General features: G+C 38.3%; 1 protein-coding gene across 6 annotated transcripts in view; it reads right to left on the minus strand.

Moving 5' to 3' along the window:
* Positions 1 to 16718: 16718 nt before the first annotated feature.
* VCAM1 (vascular cell adhesion molecule 1) overlaps positions 16719 to 22707 on the minus strand; it is a 40422-nt gene continuing 34433 nt past the window's right edge. For all 6 annotated transcript variants that reach the window (XM_088170048.1, XM_088170047.1, XM_088170046.1 and 3 more), the window contains 5 exons: positions 21850 to 22167; positions 21354 to 21626; positions 20492 to 20755; positions 19803 to 20069; positions 16719 to 17693 (listed from right to left, as the gene is read on the minus strand). In XM_088170048.1, the coding sequence (XP_088026174.1) occupies positions 17533 to 17693; positions 19803 to 20069; positions 20492 to 20755; positions 21354 to 21626; positions 21850 to 22167 (1283 nt within the window). In that variant the 3' untranslated portion in view covers positions 16719 to 17532. The remainder of the gene's footprint in view (positions 17694 to 19802; positions 20070 to 20491; positions 20756 to 21353; positions 21627 to 21849; positions 22168 to 22707) is intronic.

Genomic DNA, 22707 nt, shown 5'->3' on the forward strand with positions numbered 1-22707 from the left:
GGATTAAGTCACTTGTGAGAATGTATTAACCTTTTGTTCAGGAAGAGATGAGACATTGCTTGCACCTGCTCCACAAATATGCACAGGGTTTTCTTATGTTAATCAGGCACATTTGAATCTTATATAAAAACTTCAGTGTGGGTGTACAGATACAACTAAGATGCTTACATTTAGTACTGCTCAAACAAGTAGTGGCAATGACTCAGAAGTTCTATATACCAAGGAAATGGGATAAATCCTCTCCAACTGTGTGTGTCTCTGGTGTACTTGCATGAGAGAGAATTGTGTTTGGATGAATGCAACGATCAGAGGCACTGCACTCAGGTATGTGGGGACTGGAGTTACAAGACAAAGAATACAGACATTATATGCAGCCAGTTACAAAACTTTCTCCAGGAAATACTGTGCTCTTGTTCTGACTGAACTCTGTTCTTCTCAAAAAAGATGGTTTTGAACCTTCTCTCCTTTCATGCCCTTAGATCTACTGGTGACTGTTCTCCGGGTGTTTCGTTCTGGTCACTGAAATGTTCGTGACACATTCACTAATTTCTAGCCCATGCTGGGAACACTGTATCCAGTTTTGGGCCCCTCCATCCAAGGAGAGCACCAGTGGTGGAGCTGGTCTGGGGCTGGAGCTCTGTGAGGAGGGGCTGAGGGAAGGGGCCTCACTCAGCCTGGGGAGGGGATGGGCTCAGACACCTACCAGCAAACGGCCAGCATAGAGGGAGGAGATGGAGTCAGGCCCATGGGGTGTGGCAGAGGCTGAGACACAGAAATGAGAGATCCTCAGCCTGGCCAGAACCCTGACTGAGCCAGCTTGAGCTCAGGGCTCACCCTGCATTGTGCAGCAGTTTTGACAAGAGCCCACCTGTGATCCCTTCTCACCTCATCCCATGATCCTGAAATCCCTATCACCCAAACATAGAGTGGAATAATTCTCTAAAATATTCCAGCACAGGTTAGCTATAACTGACAAGGCTGAAATCAACCAGGGGTTAAATAAAACACTACACTAAACAGAGGTGCATATAGGAAAAAATCTTCAGAATGGGAACAATGAAGAAATTTTAGGATTAGAGCTACGTCTTGAATTCAAAAGAAGTGACTGCAAACACAGACATCAAATCTGTTGGTGACTGGAGAGAATAGGAAGTAATATCAATATCTAATAATCAAGTAAAATAAGTCAGCTGAAAAGTGCTTCCCTAATATTTGACTGCGGAAAGGTCAGTAAAGACAGGTAAAACAAGTCCTGTGTAAACTTGGGCAGAACTAGATTTTTGCTTTGAATCCCAGATTTTCTATTGCTTTGAAGACCAAAGTTCAAGGCTCAGGAAGCCTACTGATAAGTGCACTTAAAAGCTAAAAGCTCTTGTGGAGTGAGCATATGGAGAATGTCCCACTGCAAGCTGTGTGACTTTGAATTTTTGTCCCACCCAACTGTCTCTCCTGTGCCCAGGAGGCTTTCTGTGCAATGCTTTCCAAACCCAAACTACTTGGGATCCCATAATGATATGACATCTGCTAGAAAAAGGAACACTTATTTGAAAACCACACTTTCAAACAATAACTGAGTCTTTTTCTTCACATAAAACTTTTTTAGGTTTGAATTTTAGATGTTTTATGTCACACCATACAAATTTTCAAAGATCCACAAAAAGAACAAATATTATCTCAGAAAACATCTAATGTTTGTTTTTTCTCTCCTTCCAGAGATATTTTTTTAGCTATTTATGACTTTCATTACCAGATAAATAATTCCTATATAAAAAGACAATTTGTGAAAGGGTTTAATGATTTTTTTTTTTTCATATGGAAACCTCTCTATAAACAGAATTTTACATGCACTCTTCTAGTTTATACAATGCCAGCTGACTTGAAGTTTATCCAACTCTTGTAATCCAGAAATGCTCTAGTAGTTCATATGTTTTCTCAGCTATTAATGTTTGTAGCATCAGAACAAAGTCAGGCTTCTGTTACTTCTTTCTTATATTGGTATTGCATTCCATTAAAAAAAGGTGATGAATAAAGCATTCACTTTTTAACAGAATGGGTCTTCTACAAAATGTCTATGCAGACTAAGACAAATTCCAGTATACTGTGTTTTAGAAACAGCAGTCAAGGCTTCATTGTAATATAATAGCAAACATTTGCTTTTAATATGATGAAACCATGACCAGGGGAATTTACATTTGTTTAACTGAAGATGGAACTTGGGCTATAGACATAAATTAAAATTATTATTAGATTATATCATTTGGAAAGAAAGGAAGGGAGAGTAAGAAGTGAGTCTAAACATCATTTCCATCACTTTTATTCTGCCATCATCTCCCCCCGATTCTCCAAAGACAACTATGATTTTGAATTCTACTTTGCTGAAATGGCTTGCTAAGAAATGCTTTGCAGCAAATGTTTTATGGTCACTCAATATACCTTTCAGCCATGAAAATTTACCAATCATATTGCTTTTTACAAAAGTTAGTCCTTTCTTCCCCTACTGCGTTTTAACCTGTCAAGGATAGGTTAAAAGTTAGGTGCTCTGTCAGCATCTCTCTATTCTAAACTGCAAGCACAAAGAAAGAGTCTCAATTCACAGCAATTAAATTCACAGAATATCCAAGTAAGTCAAAGTTGTTGCTGTGAAGCAGCACTGGACAGCACTGGCCCTGACTGAACAGGGAATATCAACATGTGCTGACAAATCTTAGATAGCTGCAGTGGCCTCGTCATCAGAAATGAGGATAAGCACATGGCCCCCTTATGTTTAAGTGATTTGGTGGTTCTGTATAAATATCTCTTATCAGAACAGGATTGCTAGCATTCTCTGCTATGTGGGAGAGTTCATTTTCATAATCAAATTATCAGATGTAAAACTATAAAGAAAGATTCTGTAAGCTAAGCTAAACTATATGAACTCAAAATAGGTCTTAAAAAATAATTACATTTCATAAAGACCAGCAAATATTGGGCCTTCTATCTATTAAAACCTTTCATCTTTTTATCCTCATATATTCCCCACATCATAGCTTTGGGCTTTGAACTTCAGCTCCTCAGTTTTACCCATGATCTTACTGCACACTGTTGAGTTCTCAGCTGAAACGTTCTTAATATTACCACTGCTGGGGTTTTTTTCCTCTTTCCATTGCAAAATGTAGAAGTCTCTGCTCTCAAAAGCATTTGAAAATAACTCTTCATTCTGCTTTTTTCTTTATCTCTTTTTCTGTTCTAAAATGGAATTATTTCAAAAAACAACTACAAAAAAGTCTGCCCGAGCTGCTGATTTTGTTGAAGGGAAAGGAAAAGACCTGTGCAGCTATTTCATGGAAACATTCAAATGTGCAAATTTCTTTCATCTTATTAATTACAACTGGAAAATATTTTCAAACTTGATGGACTTCTGGAAGTAAACAGTTAACAGGTTTATAAGTTTATCTCTTTCAATAGGACAAAGCCTGCTACCAGGTAAAATTGAGAATATTTACATACCTGTATGAAGTCTTGATTCCAGAAGTGGCTCTTTGTATTCCTACTGACATTTACAATTGTTGCAGTGTGCTCAGCTCCTCTGAAAATGAGAATATATGTAGGTTTCTTTTCCTTTTTTTTAAAATCAGTTGTAAAACCTGCATAGCTGAAGACAGATTTAATTAGTTACAATGAAATAGACTATTTAGTATGGATTAAGATAGTACAAAAGCCATATTCTAAACTAAAATACTTTCTATATTAACCCTTTGTGCTTGCAGTGAGAAATTAAGGTAAGACTCAATGATAGCCACCTTCACAAAGGAAAAGGTCAATGTGATGGTAAACTAACTTCCTTTGAACATGGTTTTATCAGTCAGCAAAAAGAGTTTTTAAACTGTGCTTTTAGATAGATTTGTTTGCTTCCGTCTCATAGGATGGTGACCTTCAGGACAAGATTTATGTCCTCTGACTGCAAGCCAGATTCCTGTATCCTGTTTATTATTTAATATGTGCCCTGTAAAATAAGCACATTTTCAAAAATAAAATAATTCAAATGCATTGCTATTCAGTAAAGAGTCAAGCCCAAGCCCATATTTAGGCAGAATTCGGGTGTTTTATCCAATGATTATTTGATGATCCTGAAACAGAACCAATGAAATTTTCTTCCACATGAACACCGCAGTCATCCTGGTTATCATGCAGGAAAAAAGGAGAGGCTCTGTCCCACAGCAAATTGGACAGCTAGTGATTGTTGGTTGTTTGGAGGGAAAGGTAGTTAAATCCATTCTGGCAGAGGAAGAAGTTAACACATGGATCTTTTATTCCCTGGGAAATGCTTTAATGCACATAGTGTGAGAATAAGGAAACCCTACCACCTCTTGTTCTGACTGTTAAACCACTACTGTGGCTTTCTGATCAAAAGGCTGTTGGTCCCCCACAATACAAGATCACAAATGAAAGGAATGACATTCCTGCAGGGTGAGCTGAGTTTTGAACTTACCCACATACCACTTGGGCTCAGCAGCAGCGCCAAGGGTTTGGATGGCTCCCTGTTCCACTGCTCATGGGCTGCACAGTGAGCCTGGGAGCACAAACCGAGGCTCCCTCTCTCCAGGAATTTGAGTCTCAGAGCCAGCCACCACAATCTAACCATTTTTACTTAAAGCTTCTTCTCCCACATGTGAGTGCATGATATTCAAGCTTCCAGTAAATCATAAGCAAGCTGTTTCCAGTAAATCATAAGGAAGCAGTTTTCCAAGATCCACTACTCCCCTGGATATGTAGTATGGGTAAGAGAAATAAGGACAAAATTCAGCAGAAGAAAGTAAGAAAACCTCAGCAAAAAGTGCACAATTTTCCATAGGATCTCATGACATATTACAAAATTTCTGACACTTAGTAGGTTTAAATTACCCTATTCATCTAAGCTTCTCCTTCTTTATTTCTTTTGTTCATTCATTGTAGCATGTGAGCCTGTGAAGAACTGAGCAATGCCCATTTCCTGCACTGCAGACTATCAGTGTCTCCATCTTGCAGACTCAGTTGCAGTAGAGCCAAGTACTTATGACAAATAGAATCAATTTTTTTTCATTGTCATTTTTACTTCTTGGGTTTTTTTAATTTCCTTTTCTGCTTCTATTTTTATTTTCTATGTCCTGCTTTCAAGTTCATTTCTTTCCTGTTTTATGTGCATTTCTCACCTTCTCTCCATCTTTCCAGTTCCCTCATTTCCCTTTTCGCCCTTCCTCTCATATGTACCTCTACTTAGAGGAGCATTACAATATCAAAGTATTGTTGAACTACAGAACTGGAAGTACAGTCTGGCTCCAGCTAACCTTAGTCCTTGTAAAACCATTTTACTTCCTGAAAAGCACAATTGGAGATGCAGAGAACGTCCAAGGACATCTCTGGAAGCCCCTCCTACAGTGTGAATGAGCAGAGGCTCAGCTCCCGTGAATACAGCACCAGCCTCTGCCTGCAGGACAGCTGCAGAAACGGTGGTTCATGACATCTTATAAAATAAAAGGAATGCTGGATTATGGGATTCGCGGTTTTTTCTGCATAAATAGAGGAGAGAAACGTCCTCCTACAGAGCTGGGTTGGGGTTTTCTGCGTCAAAAAATTTGTTACTTAACCACATGAAACTGAGGCAAATTAGGCTCGTGCATATAACGCTGTTGCTGAGCTTATGTTTATGGTCAAGTTCCTGGAACCAGCTGCACCCACAGAGCCTGGAGGGATAGACTTTCATGGGAATCAGGCTGTACCCTTGTCTGAGTCACTCCTCCTGGCAAGTTCTTGGCTCACCCATCTCAGACAAAGTGAGATTTAATGTGTAGGCAGCATGAATTATCTGGGACTTCTGGCTCAAGGAAGCTAAAAAGTAAAGTCAGTCAAATACCATTCTAGCAAAAATAGATCCCCATTGTATACAAGGAGATTTGTGAGGGCTTTCAGTTACCTTTCAGTCCTTAGCAAAATAAGTTATTGGCCCATAGACAACAGACATCTTTGAAAGAAGGGTGTTTTTCTTTTAGTACTCCTTGTTTAGGTGGCAGAATATTCTTCAGAGTATGACTAAGACTGCATCTAAACTGCTGGGAAGCTGGGATGGAAATTTCACAAAATTACTTGCATGAGATTTCTGAGGTTTCCCAACTTCATCCAGGAAAAGAACAAGACTGATTTTTCTCACATAAATGCAAGACTGACCTTCAGTTAAACCAAGATACGCAATATCCACAAAAAGTCCAGAAATAAGAGATTAAAGAAAATGTGTTCGAATTTTAGAATAATCTCTTTCCCAGCATTTTCCTTCTACATATGCTTTATCTACCCTGCACTAAAATTACCACCATGTGAGGAAGAGCACTCTTCTGCCTCAGCATAAGTAATAAACAGAGCAAAACCTACTCTGACACAGCTTTATTACTGCATGTAGATAGAGACATTATTTCCCCCTTTAATCTTAGAAGCAAATAGTAGTAGTGTTGGTGGTGGTGACAAACACCCAAATTTAGGTCAAGGGATGAAATAGCTGCGAGGATGGCTGGCAGATCATACTGTAGTTATACTCCTCTAAAAAGGCACTGCTGTTGGTTGACATGAATTTTGATGTTACACAGATATGTGTGTAAAGCAGCTGACTAGAGAATCATGGAAAGCTATTTCCTAAGCAATTTCTTTATGAGACGAGAGTAGGAAGACAAACAGCAAATATTTGCAGATTTATGTGCTTGACTCATCGATTTTGACATAAAGTTTTGGGGATTTTGGCATTATTTGTTGTTGAGCAAGTGAGTGATAATACAAGACAATGGGAACAAAATGTGTTCTCAACCAATTTACTGTTTCAAAACAATGCTGGGAAGATGCTGACACACCAATATGTATCACTTGTGCAGCAAAACTGCTGAAAGCAACTCAGAGCACCCATTCATCTACAGCACTGAATCTGCTCCCTGGGTCCCTTAACAAAAGGTCCTGGTTCCAGACTGCAGGATTTCTCCAGGGGCAGTGAACACTGAGCCACCATGATGCAGCTCACAGCCCTGGGTTTGTGTTGGTGTCCTGTTGTTCCACCCAGCTGGGCTCTTGGCTAATACAGTTGCTGAGGTGGAAGCCCCTGAAGAGGTGTTACACCAGTCACAGAGGGAAGCACTGGAGTTCATGGGATGTGGCTGAAATGGTCACAAGACTGTAATACAGAGTGGATGGGCAAGCGAGAATTTTCAAACTGGAAAGGAGCAGAAGAGGTGTTTTCCATGACTAATACTGAACAAGAAGTGAAAACTTCTCTTTTACTCAATGTTTATTTATTAAAACCAGAATATTCTGACCTTGCCCTACAGCAAAGCCTCTTAAAACTTTCCATGGTAAGCAAATCTATGTTTTCATGGGCTTTTGATGATATTGGTGATTTATGGATGGCTGATCCTAAATGCCATTTGCAATAAGCTGGAAAGGGATATGGCTGCAAAGCACTGCAGGCCAATTGTAGGAGAGATATAGTCCATCACCTCATTTTCCTTTGTAGGGGCTGAATTCTGTATCCTGTGTGATCTCTGATGGTCTCATTAATCTTTACAGTACAGGTCTTCACCCTTAAAAGAATGTTAAGGCAATCTTTAGGTCTTTCTGGGAATACAGATTTACTTGCATATGCTTTTCAATCAGGGATACTCTAAAGGAAGTCCTACATGTGGTTATCAAATACGCTTAAACTGTTCTAGGAAATTGAAAGTATTTTTCAGTCAACCTAGTTGGAAAATCCAGGTCAGGCTTTATAAATATCAAAGACTTACAGAGAGCAGCCAACTACTTTCCACTTCCTTCCCACAGGAAATTTTTGCTGACATGTTGAACAATGACCATTTAGATGATGTTATTAATAACTAGGCAATTAAAAATCACTGTTCTAGGTGCAGTAAAAGTCTCTGCTGAGTGTGCTTCTATGGTTAAAAAAAGGTCAACTAGCAGGGGTAGCTGGTCATAGACACTTTCAAGTGATGCAAGAGTGGAAGAGATGGCTCTGTCTTCATCCTGATGGTCACCACCTCTGCCTTGGTTGCACTAGCCTAAATAAGTGCAAGATCCTATAGCAATTTCAATTCAGGACCTGATTCAGTCAAAAATGAACCCAGAAGAAAAGAAAAAAAGGGAGGGGTGCATGAGAAATTAGTTTTCTGTAAGGAGTAGACCCCCTTTTTGGCTTATTGTGGGTGATTGGGATTGGAAACTATGCATAACAGGCAGACCATGTCAGCTGAAGACAATATCCCAACAATATCCCAAAAATATTCCAATGCAAGGAACAAGAGGCAGAATAGTCCAGGAAACATTATAGCTCCTTTAAGGTAAGTAAATGATGAAGCTTCATTTAGAATAGAAAATACCACACTGATAAGTGCTTATGAAAGGTGACACTGCACTAGAGGTTTTATAGAGTGTGACAGATTATTCAGAAACAAAAGGACAAAAAGGAGAAGTATTTTAAACCAAGCAAAGGATACTCTTCACAAAGAGTCTTATTAAACTGTGCAAGTCTTTTCCACAGGAAGTAATTGGGACAGCACTTAAAAAGGAGTCATGAAATTACTGGACTTTTACACTTATGACTATGCCACAGATTTGGAAGACTGAGTCTTAGGCCTTCATTTAGGCAGTATATATCAGATGAAAAAAACCCCTTAGTCCTGGAGAAGCAGGTGGTCCTAAATCTCTCTTCAGGGATGTTTCTTAAATGCTCCTCTGAAACTTTGGTTGCTGCTTATTGCCAAAAATCAAAAATCAGTGTCTGTTTGAATATTGTCATCTGATCTTCTATGGAAATTACATTGCTCCTTATAAAAAAAAATGGTATCTCATGGAAGCCTCTATCATGCATAGTTACAGAAAAATTTAGGTATGGATGATCACAGGAGATCATCAAGTCCACTGTTTCACTGAAAGCAGGGCAAACTTTACAGTTAGATTAGATTGATCATGGCCTTTTCCAGCTGAATTACAGAAAACCCCAAGGGCAGAGGTCCTACATGTGCTGAGGCATCCTCACCATGTATTCATTGCTCACATACAACTGGAATTTCCCTTACGACATGTTCTGGCCATATCCCCTTATCTTTTTACTGTTCACCTCTGAGAAGGGATGGGCTCTGTGTTCTCTCTAATCTCTGATGACTGGAGGGAAATTGAAAAGCTTCAATCAGTCCAGAAACACACTTCTCTCTTCTAAGATTTTTTAACCTAGCATCAGTACTTAGACATATCTGCATCTTAAAAACTTCAAACTGCAAAACAGATTAAAAAAGTAGGCCTGCATTTGCCACAAAATTTCTCATACTTTGCTTTTTAAACCTGCCATCAGTGTATTTTTGAAAAAGTCATGCTTTTAACTCAATCTATTTGTGACCTCTTGAATGTTTGGAAATCAAATTATTAAGAATTAGGTTGGCCAAGAATATTAAATGAAATTTACAGTACTTCTTTGTACAATTTGTGTTTGGGCCATAATCTCAGGGTGACCTAGAAGGTGCACTGCACTACATTCCTTTAGACTGCAGACTTCTGTCTCTTTCCATCCCGAGGATGGCTCTTTTAAGACACTCAAAAAACATGCTTTCAAGATGTCTGTTCTTGACAGTTCAACTGTAAGAAAGATAACTGAAAAGAGGTATTCATCTTTTAAGTACAGGCAAGGATGTTAATCTGGTGGCTCAGAACTGACAGTTTTTCTTTTCAAGTGTCATAGACTTGAGCTCTGATTACACACTCTTCAGAGGCTCCAACAAAAGAAGCTCTTGTTTCATCTGTGCTTCATGCTATTGGTCTATTGTTTCACATATTCATTTGATAAATCATACAAAATGCTACCTTGAAATTAAATTTTTGTCATTAACAGTGGAAACAATACCTATGCAAACGATCTTTTACAAAATTCTATAAGTTTTTTAAAATGTTCTACCAATTCAGTAAGATTCCAAATATTTCTTACCTGTTTTATAGTCTTTATCATGTTTTATTATTACTCTTATTAAACTAAGAGTAGGACATTTAACACTGCATTAGTAATTCATTAATACTTTCTGGTCTAGATTTCTATATGCCAAAAACATTAGTCTCTCCTATAATCCAAGTAACCTACCTCAAAAATTTTCCTCAGATTTTTGTGGAAGGAATCAGGAAGGCTTTCGTTTTTTTTTTTTTTGCAAAGAACAAGAGCAGGTGTGGTGGCTGGTCTTGATCCTGCTAGTCCTGAACATGACTGTCACAGCCATCCCCAGCGTTGTTGTACTTGAATATTAAATACCTAAGTGAGAGTTCTTCAAATGCGAAAGTAATTGATTACTCACCCGTACCATGTTAAATACAGTAATTGGCAATATAAATTGTATGCAGAATTAATAGGCTCCTTAATAGGTCTTAAACATTCAGCTCTCCAGCTAGGCTGTGGGATCACTGCCAAATCCCTCTCTCCTGCTGTTGACAGCTTGTTGGAATGCTGTACAGAGTTCTTCACACTACATTCTCTTGTGTCCCAGACATTATCTAGAAATCTAGATAGCTCAGTGTTGAAAGATGGCTCAAACTTTCTCCCATTTTGAAAACAACACGAACCAAAACAGTGTAAGGCAGAAATTTCAAAATCTCCCAAACATACTACCATAAGATCTCAAACTCAGCAAAGCAATGCTTCTTCTCTTGAAAACAAGGATGTTGTGCATGCTATGGATTTACATAATTTCAAGGACAAGATAAACAGAAAACAAACTCCTTGCAAGTTACTAAATATAGCGAAGAAAACTCTGACTCAGGAAAATCTTGAGCTTCAAAGCAACTGGAGGTTGGGAGGTTGCATTTAGAGAGCATATTACCATGCTTGTTGATTTTACAGCATTTTTTAGGCATTCAGTTTTACCTGCTGCTGGTTAAAAACCTTGGCTTGACATAGTGTGGTCATTCTTATGCTCTACATCATAATGAATGTAATTTTCCTTTCACTGAGTCTTTCTACAGTTATCTTGTTATCTTCTTAATTTGGTCTCATTCAAAAATTATGCATATGCATAAAAGACTGCAGAAACCTTGTGGGTGATTCAGCAGTAATCTCACACAGAATTTATCTGCTCTTCCCTATTAAATCAATCCCAAGGCTAAACAGGCGCCTTGATCATAACTCACATCTACTCACCTAAATTTTGCAGCAAGAGAATTTTGCTAATTAAAAAGCACGACAGCTTTTATAAAGTAGATTTCCATGTTTGAAGAAGTGAATATTGCAAGTTTGTACCCTCTCATTTTATTGAATTAACAGTGAGCTAGACACGGAAGGGAAACAGAAACAATCACACATACAGCCTACAGGTAAAGTGTGCTCTTCAACTGCTTGCTACCACAGACACTCCTAAACAGAAAACAAGAAAGAGGATTAGGTTCTGACAAAAAGTTTATACATAAAATAAAATAAGTGGGATATTCCAGTACATTTGTGTTTTGAACATAGAATTTCAGCCTAGGAATTTAACTTTAGATGTGGAAATACATTCTCCTGCATTCTATTCATTTCTTTATCTGCTTCTACAGATACACCTCTTTTTTGGCTGTCAGATAAAGAAGAGTCTGATTCTGCTATGTTCTTCCTTTTTACTTCCCCTCAGACAGTTTGGGAAAATCATTTATGCCAACATTGTCATGATTTCTCAGAAGAAGTGATCTTTAATCAATACAAACAAAATCTTGCTATCTGCTGCATCCCTGCTCTGTTATCAGCATCAAGACCTTTGTGAATATGAACTAGAACAAAAGTCTCAATAACAATGTGGTGCTGGAACTTCATTTTGTTTGTAAGAAGGAAAGTTTCTTTCCTCTTTCCCAGAGCTTATCTGCAAGATCTAAATTAGCTCACCAAAATATTTATTTCTGCATGATTTTCAGATAGAAGTGCCTGAATGATTATTCAACAGTGAAGAATCATGCTGCCTTACCTCACTCAATTGTTTTGATGCTTGGATATAAATGGACAAAATATTCCATTTTAGGTGAACAGGAAATCAGCAGAAAAAATGGTAGATATATTTTCAATGTCATTTTAAAAAAATGAATGTAGTTGTGGTTTAACTCTATTTTATATGTATTCCTGATATAGTAACAAGAAAATGAATGCACAATTTGTGGTAATAACTTGTTGTTTGAGCCCATTTGTTGAAAGTCAAGTAAATATCACAGCCCTATGCTCTGAAGTTCTCTATTCAGCTGCATGTTAGCAGTGGTGCCAAAGTGCTGTTCTCTGCCCTGTACACCAAGTGCCTGGGAATGAAAAAAATAGTTTAATCTACCAGTTTGACTTGCAAAGAGGCTCTGTGGCTCAACTGGTAGCAGTGTCTCAAAGTTACATCACTGTAAAACTGATAGTCTCCATCACTGGAAATCTCCAATAAATATGAAACAACAACATAAAATACAACAGTTGGAAATACGTGGGAGTGTTCAAGACATGACATCTGTGTTGGAACATCGTATGCCACCATTTCTTTCAGCTGCTGAGAGCAGATGTCCCATATCTGCCTCTCATTCAAAAGGAAAGGAAAAATATTTAAGAGAAAAACCAGCAGCATTAGGACAGAACATTTTCGTTTTTACAGTCATGCACAGCAAAAAGGATTAAAGTGAAATGATGTTACTTTCCCCATATGCTCCTGTCTCTTAATACAGACAGACATAGTATTTATTACTGCAATCTAAAAAAAAAGAAAAGTAATTGTTGTCCTCCTTCAAGTCACATAAGCACTTGAGCCCCAGACCCCTCCATCACATCTATTTATAAAATATGTATTTGCCTTTTGAAAAAAATAAATCTTCATATTTCGATGTCCAAATTTCTTTGCACTGCAAAAAGTAAAAGGGACCCTTAAAGGGTAAATTTTCAACCTGTCAAAAAACTGTTTCTTGTGTTTCATTTGCAAGGAACCTTAAACATAGCAGAACTACTGAGAGGAACCAAGGACCTTGAAAACAAGAGGAACTTCCCAGCCCTGTATCTCACACATACTTGGGCATTCCATGTACTTCAGCAGCACCAGAAGGACTCCTCTGGTGCTGTAGAAGGACAAGGACGCCTGTAAAAGGTGACAATGGCATAGGGATGGACAGGAGATTTCCCTGCTTTTGTACCTGGTGGGTACTCGGGTACTACTAAGATGCCTGGTAGCCAATAGCAAAGCATATCACTCTTCACAAGTATTTCCATATTTCTGCTAACATGACTTGCATCACTTTGGTGGCAGAATATGTAGCATGTGGATGCCAAAAATTGTGAGGCTTAAAGACTCTTGAGCTGCACAACAGACAGTGGAACAAGAGACGGAGTTTCCCTGATATAGCCACTTCTTTCTTAAATGTGAAGTGGCCTTCAAACTGAGTATAGTGTCAAAAAACTCTGTCAGGTTTTGATTGCTCAGTTGAATGGTCTAGGTAAAATTTAGACTTTGGTTGGTTTGGCAAAGTTTTTTTGCCTCATGTTAAAAGGTATATCTAGTGCTGGAGGGGATTTAGAAGAAGCTACAAAGTTATTTACTGCTGTAGAAAAGGCATGATAAATGTAGGCTTCCAACAGTCCTATGTCTTTATCAAAGAAATAGGAGATTACTTGATTACAGCATGCAATTATAATTTGGGTAGAATGGAGTAAAAGAACAGAAAAATTGGATTATGAAGTATACCATGTATATATGACAGGAAGGGCACCCCTAGTAACCAAGGACAATTGCATACTCTCTGTTTCTGAGGAATTTGCAGATCAGATCCCTTACCAGGGAACATGCTCTGTTATGTGGTCCAGCACAGCAGCAAGCCCATGAAGCTGAATGGCCTGCCCCATTCAGAGACACCTGATCATCATTTGGCCTTAAATATCTTGATCAGGCCCTGAAAAGAGGAGGAGCCTGTCCCTTAAAATACAAGGCCACCTGTGTCATCTCCAGCAGATAACAGCACTTCTCTAATGGGACATATTAACTGTTCCTGTCAGTATGCCTAAAAAATTATTTGAAAGCATTCTTGGAGACATTTAAAATATGTATTTTTTCCTGTTTGAGCTTTACATGAAAGAATAAATCCTGAACTGATTTCAGGGAGTGAGATTTGCAATCACCTGTTAAAATCCAGGCTCTCATGAGCATTGCTAGGCAGTATTTTGGGGCTAAACTCCTGAAGATGAAAAGACAAAGCTATGCTTGAACACAGATCAGACAGGGGAAAATGCAAATGTTTAACTAGTGAAGTGACTTTATAGAGAAAACCTGAGAGGACCTGTCACAGCTCTTTGTTTTACAGACCACTTTCCTGATCATAAAGATAGGCCCTGTGTAAGGGATTCTTACCTAGACCTCCAGGCAGCTCTGAAACCTCTTGCTGAGCTGGAGCTGCTGTTGATGACTTTTTGTCAGGGCAGAGGCTCTGCAGATTGCTTGATGAGAAACTGTGTAAGGAGAAGCAATATTCCTTCTACAATTTTGAATAAAAAGAGAATTTATTTGACTATGAACTTTCAACATTCATAGGACAAGCTTGTACTGATATCCTTAAGCTCCCTGGAAAATACCGAAAGTCAGACAGTAGGGCAGGAAAACCCCTGGCAGGACATTTCTTTGTGATTTCACTTCTAGGAAGCTCACTGCCCACGCAAGAGCAGCCTCTCCTAAAATGGGAACTAGAAGTTCTAGCTATTCATTTAATGTTTCTGGGGGGAAAGCTGCCCCTGTTGAAATCAAAGGGCAATTCCTGTTGACTTAAGTCACTTAATACCTTAATGCAGGTCCTGAGAGGGCAGACAAGCCATGTGAACATTAACATCTGTATCTGCAGCAGAAATACCGACAAAACTAACAGCTGAAAGAATGTTAGAAACCTGTGGAGGAATTTTCAGTAAAGACTACTCAAGCACCAAAGCACTGTTGCAAGATGGCTCCTATTTCTCTTCCACTCATCTTTCATCTTTTCCATCCACAGGGGAGGAAAAAACAGCACAGGAACTTTCATGCCCCTTCTGCAAGGTCTGGCTCGAGGCTGCTCAGAGGAGGAGTAAGAAGGCAAGGCATACCTTGGTGGGTCTTACCAGTAACCCACCAACCCAGGATGTCTCCAGCAGTGAAAAACACTAATTCAGGATATCATACACTGCCCACTTCCTCTGGTATATCCTGAGGATTGCTCAGCATCAATGGCCATTGAATTAGGGATGTTGTACAGTACATTTCTGTCTACTCTCTTTCTTTTGTTTTTAATGGACCTTTAGCCCATTATTTTTTCCATTCCGCTTTTGAACCAATTGATATTGTTATCCCCCTGGCCCTTCTGCAGCAGCTTCCAGTAGATTAACATTCACCCTGTAAAAAAGTACTGCTCTATTATTTTTGTTAAACCACTTTCTCCTTAGTTTGCATATCCTGTAGTTCTGGAATTGCATGATTTAACTAACAGTTTTGCATCTGTTGCTTGCTATCAACTGCCTTCACAATTTGGAAAACATCAGTCAGAACCCCTCCTCCTTCAGCATTCTTTCTCCAAACTGGAAAGTCCCAGCCATTTTCATTTGTCCTGTTTTCCTGTCCTCCTTCTCTGTATCTTTCCTAGCTATTCTTCCTGCAATACAGAGCCCAGAACCTCACTGATAAGGCAAAATGTGTGTGCAAAAAAGTTTTGCACAGTGGAAAAAAATCATGCTTTCTGGTTTATTCACAAGACAGCACTGAGACAGGCCTGACATTATTCTGAATAAATATGCCTGGCACCACCTCCAAGAAATTTATGTCATGGGCCTGTCAAAGCTCTCCTCCTCCTCTGTCTTCAATCTTTTCTTCACCCTCCTACTGCATGTTCACATTCCTCCAAGCCAAGTCCACACTGATCTCCCATTTTTCTGCTACACCCCCAGTTTCCAAACCTCCCTTTCCAATCTAGATAGACATCCTGCATGAACTGATTTACTGTGCACAAAACACTGCTGAAAACACTATGAAAAAATATGGGAGATGTGCACCACTGTCTTATCCTAGAGCTAGCCTCACCCCAGAGCTAGCACCCCCATTTGCATTGCTATTGGCAGCAGTTGTTACCATGTGTAAAATGTAAAAACATATTCTTTTCCCATATCTCTGCTTGAGCTTCTTGTGTGCAAGTTTGGAGGGGCCAGGCTCACCTTAGCACAGTGGATCAAGCCACAGTGCATCAGAATGCATTTCAACATCTGAGCCACAGAGCCTGCTCCTCCCATAGTTTTGACTTCGGTGCTGAACATCAGCACCAGATGAGACAAAGCAGCACTTCTAGTAAGGAGAAGGGAGGAAAGGAGGAATACTATCAAATTCCACCTCTCCTTCCCTCCATCTTTGCTTCTGCACAGGAAGTCCATTATTTTCACAGCTGTTTTGCCAACACTAGAAAGTGTGTGGTGGAAGAGGCACTAACCAGAGTAAAGCATGCAGACACCAGCTCTCTGTTAAAAGGAAAATTGTCAAGCATATGGTTTGGATTTCCACAGTGAGGAGCTTGGGAAGGGCATTTTTTCAGGAAACAACTCACCCACCATTGCTGAGGTGCACAGATTTTGCCTGTGCCCCCTGCTATGCCTTCAGTTTGCTGCTGGCCTTGCTTGTGCCTTTTCCATGACACCCACAACTGCTGCTGCCAAGGACAATTTCCTTCCACAGTAATGTCAATTCTGACATAATCTTAAACAAGCATCACTAGTGGGATTTAGTAAAAGAAATCTACTGGTAGTTTTATTTTGCAGTGGAAATCTGTAAAGCATATTTAAAATCTGCTTGTATTTTACAAGAAGGGTCTGACTTGGTTCATCACAAAATAATGGAATTCTGACATTGATCTGAGAATGACTGAAGTGAGCAAGAATACCATAGCAGTCCTAGAATTTACTAGATTATAACACCAGACATTTTTTTTAATAATATTTAAAATAAAATGTTTCACAAATGAACCTCAAAGGCTTAAATTAGTTTAAATTTGTTAGAAATGCATAGCCCAGTGATTGTGTAACTTCACGGAAGGTACAGAGTTTATGGCAATATCAGTGAAAAGAGAACATTTTCCAGACATTACCACAGACAAATTATATAAAAAAACATTCATGCTGCAGAGTAATACAAAATAAAAATCACCTGATCAGCTCAATCAATATTGATTTATATCTTTGAATTAACAAAATTTCTCTGTACAGTTGCAATAAGACTTCAGTTTTACAAACTGATATTTAGTTGAACATATTTATAATACAAATTATACACTATGTACAAACCTAGCTCTCCACAGAACCCTTTGTTCAGAATGCTTCAACACAGAAGTGATTTATCAATTTCTAGGTCAGGATTCTAGCTCTTCCTTTAATTTAAATACCAAAACACTTATCAAAACATGAAAATAAGCCCATTTGCTATCACATGGTGCTGTTCTTAAGTCACTTGTTTGTTACCATATGTTACAGAAGATTAGAACCAGCCACAGCAATAAATAAATGTGCTTATTATCTACTAAAAACTTATATTCACATGATCAAACTTTCAACCTGAGTGCTTTTACAAGACTGTAGGATCCATTGATCTTTGCTTGTCTTGACACGTAGATCAAAATTGCAACGGCAGGTACCGCTACTGCTGCTACAGATGAGAATGCAATAACCAATGGTATCATCTGATCTGCTTCTTCCAATCTTGCTGAAAATGGAGACAAAAGGAGAACAAAAACGTGTAAATATTGTTTGAAACTGATATATATGCATCACTGTAAAAGCAGTGTTATTAATGACCTTAATTTGGAATACATTTCTGTTTTCATGCACAAAGCATACTTCTTGTGTTTTCCTTACATTTTTTTCTTTAGTAACTTTATTACATACTTTAATTCCTAGTCACTATCTTGGTCTTGAATTTGCTAGGCAAGTTCAAAGCTATCTGATATCATCTACAACCAAGAATATAATGAAATTCACAAAGAATACAACAGGAATACTACATATTATACCCAGGAAACTGTCTTGCAAGAATCAGCTATGAACTAGTGCTCACCTTGACACAAATTTCACTGAAAAGTACAAACAAAATAGGTTTAAGGTAATAGACCCAGCTACCTACAACAGCTGTCTCAATCTCTGTAATGTTGTTCCAACCTTACTGAAATATGAAGGACATATATGCTGGTATAATTTTTGGTGACACTGCAGATTATAAAGTTTCCGTTCACTGATGGCTGAACAATTTCTCCTGATGGGCTTTTTTCCAGGACCATCTCTGAGGGTGGATGTGTTACATGTAACAGTGGTATTTTCTACTTATTTAACATTTTCTGATGGATATACTAACATACTAATATTTTAGAGAGGAACTGAAAAGAAATGCAAGGTAGGATTTAGCAACAAACAAGCAAAACACAGGAGGCATCAGCAGCTTTTACATGCAAAATAGTATTCCAATTAATGGGCCCACTGTAGTAGTTGAACATGTAGCTTTAAACACTGCTCTGTCACCAGCTGTCCTCTACCACTGAAGCAACCAGCAGCTGGCAAAAAGAACATTTTATCAAATAATAGAGTATGTTGCATAACTTTGACATTACATGGACCCTCTTCTTTTTTTAAATTTCAAATTCACTGTTTATTTGTTTGAGTTCATGAAAGGGCACAGACCAACAACCCAGAGGCTGATGTCCTCTTTCAACAGACAAAAAACAGAAAAGGCAAAGGAAGGAGTCCTAGAATTGTATTTTTTTTTTCGCAAGGTTCCTCAATTTTATATCCTGTTTTCAAAACTTGAAGTGGAAATATGAAAAGTTTTGATGCAGCAATTATTTTATACATGTGCTATTTTGGACAGAAATTTAATTAGCATTAAGACCCTATCCCTTATGACAAGAATTTGTGCAATTCATGTCAGCTTTTTTAAAGACAATTCATTCTTAATGAAACTGAAGCTGTCACTCTTTGTAAAACAAATCCTAATATGAACTCTGCACAGCAGTTATACTAACTAACCTTTGACATAAGTACTATGTGCTGAGACTGTTCCCCCAGTTCATTAGCTGTGTATTTTCCTGCATCCCTTAGCCGAGCTCTGTCTGTGGTATATTTGCTATCTACTGTTTCTAGGGTTGTGAACCCATCACCAGCTTTCTTTTACAGACTACTCCTAAGAGATGTAACACCAGCAGATATGCAAGGAATGGTAGCACTTTGTCCTTGTTTCGCTCTGCTTGAAGGGGAAATCAAAAGTGTAATTTTTTGGTGCAGCTATAAAAATAGTAAAGAACAGGGAAGAGAGCTGAATTGGTGGCAGAAGTGATCCCTAAGCAAGGCACTGTTGCTATGCAATAGGCAGAAGCAGCAGAGCTAAAGCAGAGAAGTCTGATTACTATTGAAAATGAAACTTCGCTATCATTCTGTCTAAGCTGAGGAATCAGCATTCCTTGTAACTTAAATGCAGGAGCAGGAAACAGAGTTGTGGCTTAGGGAAGAAGCAAGGAGCTGTAATACAGTGTTTCCACAGAGCAGCTTCAGCATGTACTGTCTCCTTTAGTCTTTCCTATGCAGATATCCGCTGAGGCCTGCTTGGAAGGATAATTCCTTCCAATTTTTAGAACTTTTCATAAGCTATCTGTACTAAGGCAGACTTCATGCTTCATTGTTTAAAGTTTCCGAAATCACTTAGTGACAGTATGGCCACCTTTTAACTCCATTGACATCAAAGACACAATTATCTCATTCTTCAAAAGAAGATCTGGACCTAAAATACACAAACCAAAAAAATTGTTTTCTGTCTTGTTCTACAAACCTTGAACATATAATTTCACAGCTTTTTCTTCCTTGCCAAATTGATTATAAGCTTCACATTCATAAAGCCCCAGATCTTCACTTTTCAAGTTCCATATAGTTAAAGTAGCATTTTTAGAAATTTTCTCAGACTCCCCGGTGGCCTTCTTTTTCTTCCAGGAGATCACAGGAGCTGGATTACCAGAACTAGTACATTTCATTGTCACAGTTTCTCCTTCTTTAAGAACAGCAGTGGGTATTATAGTGATCATTGTATTCCTTGGTCCATCTGAAAGAAAGAGTCCCATAGTTAACCATCACTGTTTTTTTTTAGAGATGGATCCAACATACCCTATTGGATACTAGATTTTCACTCTCCCAACCTAATTTCTCTTTCATTCTCAAAACAAAAGTGAAGTACACGGCATCAGAGTTTCCATACAAAGCCTCCATAGTCTAATCATTCTAACCAAATACTTCTAACCATGTAGATCAGTTTCTCACTCATTCAGATCTGTACTAAAAACTGTCATCACATTAAGATTTCATGACTTTGTTTTGTTCTTCAGCACTGCTCCTTTCTTAGGGAAAAGCAGAGGACAACGATAATTTTTTGTTCTCACAGGGTTTTGTTAATTTGATGGCTATATTTATCACCGAAGAACTAAATAATTAATTTTACATGAATGGGAAAACTTTATACATACTTACATGTCACATTAAGCGTGATTTCACTTTTTCTCTTCCCAAACTTGTTTTCTGCTAGACATTCATAGTCTCCTCCATTTTGGAACATCACAGATGGAAGAAGAATACTCCTGGCACTGTAAGGCCTCATGTCTGCATTGTCAGATTTTCTCCTTAAAATAATCTTGGGAGGAGGGTTACTTTCAGCAGAACATTGTATGGTAACATTTTCTCCTTCTTGAACTGTTGTAGAAGGTTCAATGGAGAGTTTTGTAATGACTGGAGCACCTGAATGACAAAAGAAAAGGCTGTTAGAGTAATGCAAAGGTGCTAAAGATGGATAGGGTTTAAGAAAGCAGGAACTGCTTGCTCAAGGATCTATTTTGATCCCAGACTCAATCTAGGACTTTTGGCTCTGTCAAAACATCAGTCAATCAATCAATCATAAAATATTACAACAATAATATTATTATGTCCAAAACAGTTTTACCATTAAATGCCTATTAAATTTATTACGAATGACTAAAACTACTAGTTCAAAGAAGGAGACTCCAATGTCCCTGTGAAACTGGTACACACATTGTATTTCAAGGAATGTGTCCCCACCACTTTCTCAGATTCATTTATAACTTTTAGTGTTGCATTTTGGAAATGTATAGAACTGTGCACATATGACAGCAGTACTGAGAGAATTAGCTGAAAATTAAATATAGAAAGAAAAAGTACAGCCCATGAGGAACAGCCTTAAATTGAAGCTGAATCCTGAATATGTAGCAAGGAAAGCCCCATATTTTCCTAATTTTCGGTGTTTCAGCATCCTCAAACCTCACAGAGCTCAGCTAGTCAGGTACTGGATAATATAAGTGAAACTCAAGCAGAGTTGTACCTTGTATAAGAATGTCCACGGTTGCTTTCTCTCTTTTATTAGTTACCAGATTAATTACTTCACAGATGTACCGTCCTGAATCATTGAAATGGACAAGGGGAATAGAAAGAACATTGTTTTTTATCAGATGCTGAATGCTTTCTTCAGCCAAATATTTACTCCAAACTATTTTTGCTGGAGGGTTACTCTGAGTCACACAAGTGAGGTTCAGAGAGTCTCCTTCCATCAGCGAGTTGCCTGGAGATGCAGTAATGACAGTATTTTGTGGACCAACTGTAAGAGCACAAAAGGAAGATAAGATCAGTATGTAAATAAAGAATGACATGCACATCTCTAACACTAGCTTTTCTAGAGGTACATGTCACAGACAACCAAGAAAAAAGTGAAAAATGTGTATCCCAGTAGCACAATGGAACAATTTTTCCAGACATAGTAAGATGTTTTGCTTGCATCTTTAAAAGCTAAACTAGCCAAGCCCTTGTACAAAAATACTTACAATTTGCATTAAATTTCTGAGAAGATGTTCTTTCATTGGGTTCAAAACCCATATTAGCAATTAGTAACTTGGCCACACAGGTAATCTCTTTCCCAATATCTTCAACCGTGGGATGAAATGTATATGTCACAGTTTTGGTCTCTGTATTTGTGCTGTCATCTTCAAAAAAATGTTTCTCATGAAGAACATGTTCATCTTTCTTTAGGACAACTTCCAGGTGGTCAGAAGGATACACATCAGGAATTTTACAGATGACAGTGGCTGGTTCTCCGGCAACTAAGGACTGGCTGATCTCAATGACAGGATCACTGGGGAAAGCTAAAAGAATAAAATCAATTTCTTTAGACTAGCAGAGATGAATAGTAGGGTCAACATAAGAGCAAGATCCAGACACCAAATATCTTGAGTTTAGAGGTGCTCAGAACATGACATTCTATCAACATTATTACAAGGCATATCCTGACCTGAAGACCTATAAGTCCTTTATAAGCAGTTCATACACTAACAGGAATTTTATTTGCACAATTGCTAAAACATGATCACAACAGGTCTAGTAAGATTCAGCATGGCACCTAAGCAGTGATACAGCTGCCAAACTGTAGGCATTCAGAGCAATCCATACACTAGTGCTATCCTGTTTTCTGGGCTGGTAGGTTTGCACATCTGAATTACTCCCCTGCAAACTACAAAGGCTTTGATTTTTTTTCTCCCTGAGCACTGGGAATGCATTCAGGCAAATGTATGTTTTGGCTCTCAAGGATTACCAAAAATAAGAATAAAAAATAGTAATACATACAATCTTCAGTGCAGAAACCTAAGCAGAAAAGCGCTAAGAAAGTGTCCTGAACAGATATACAA

This window comes from Sturnus vulgaris, chromosome 9 (assembly GCF_052056855.1).
Source record: "Sturnus vulgaris isolate bStuVul1 chromosome 9, bStuVul1.hap1, whole genome shotgun sequence".
In the NCBI taxonomy this organism is placed as follows: Eukaryota; Metazoa; Chordata; class Aves; order Passeriformes; family Sturnidae; genus Sturnus; species Sturnus vulgaris.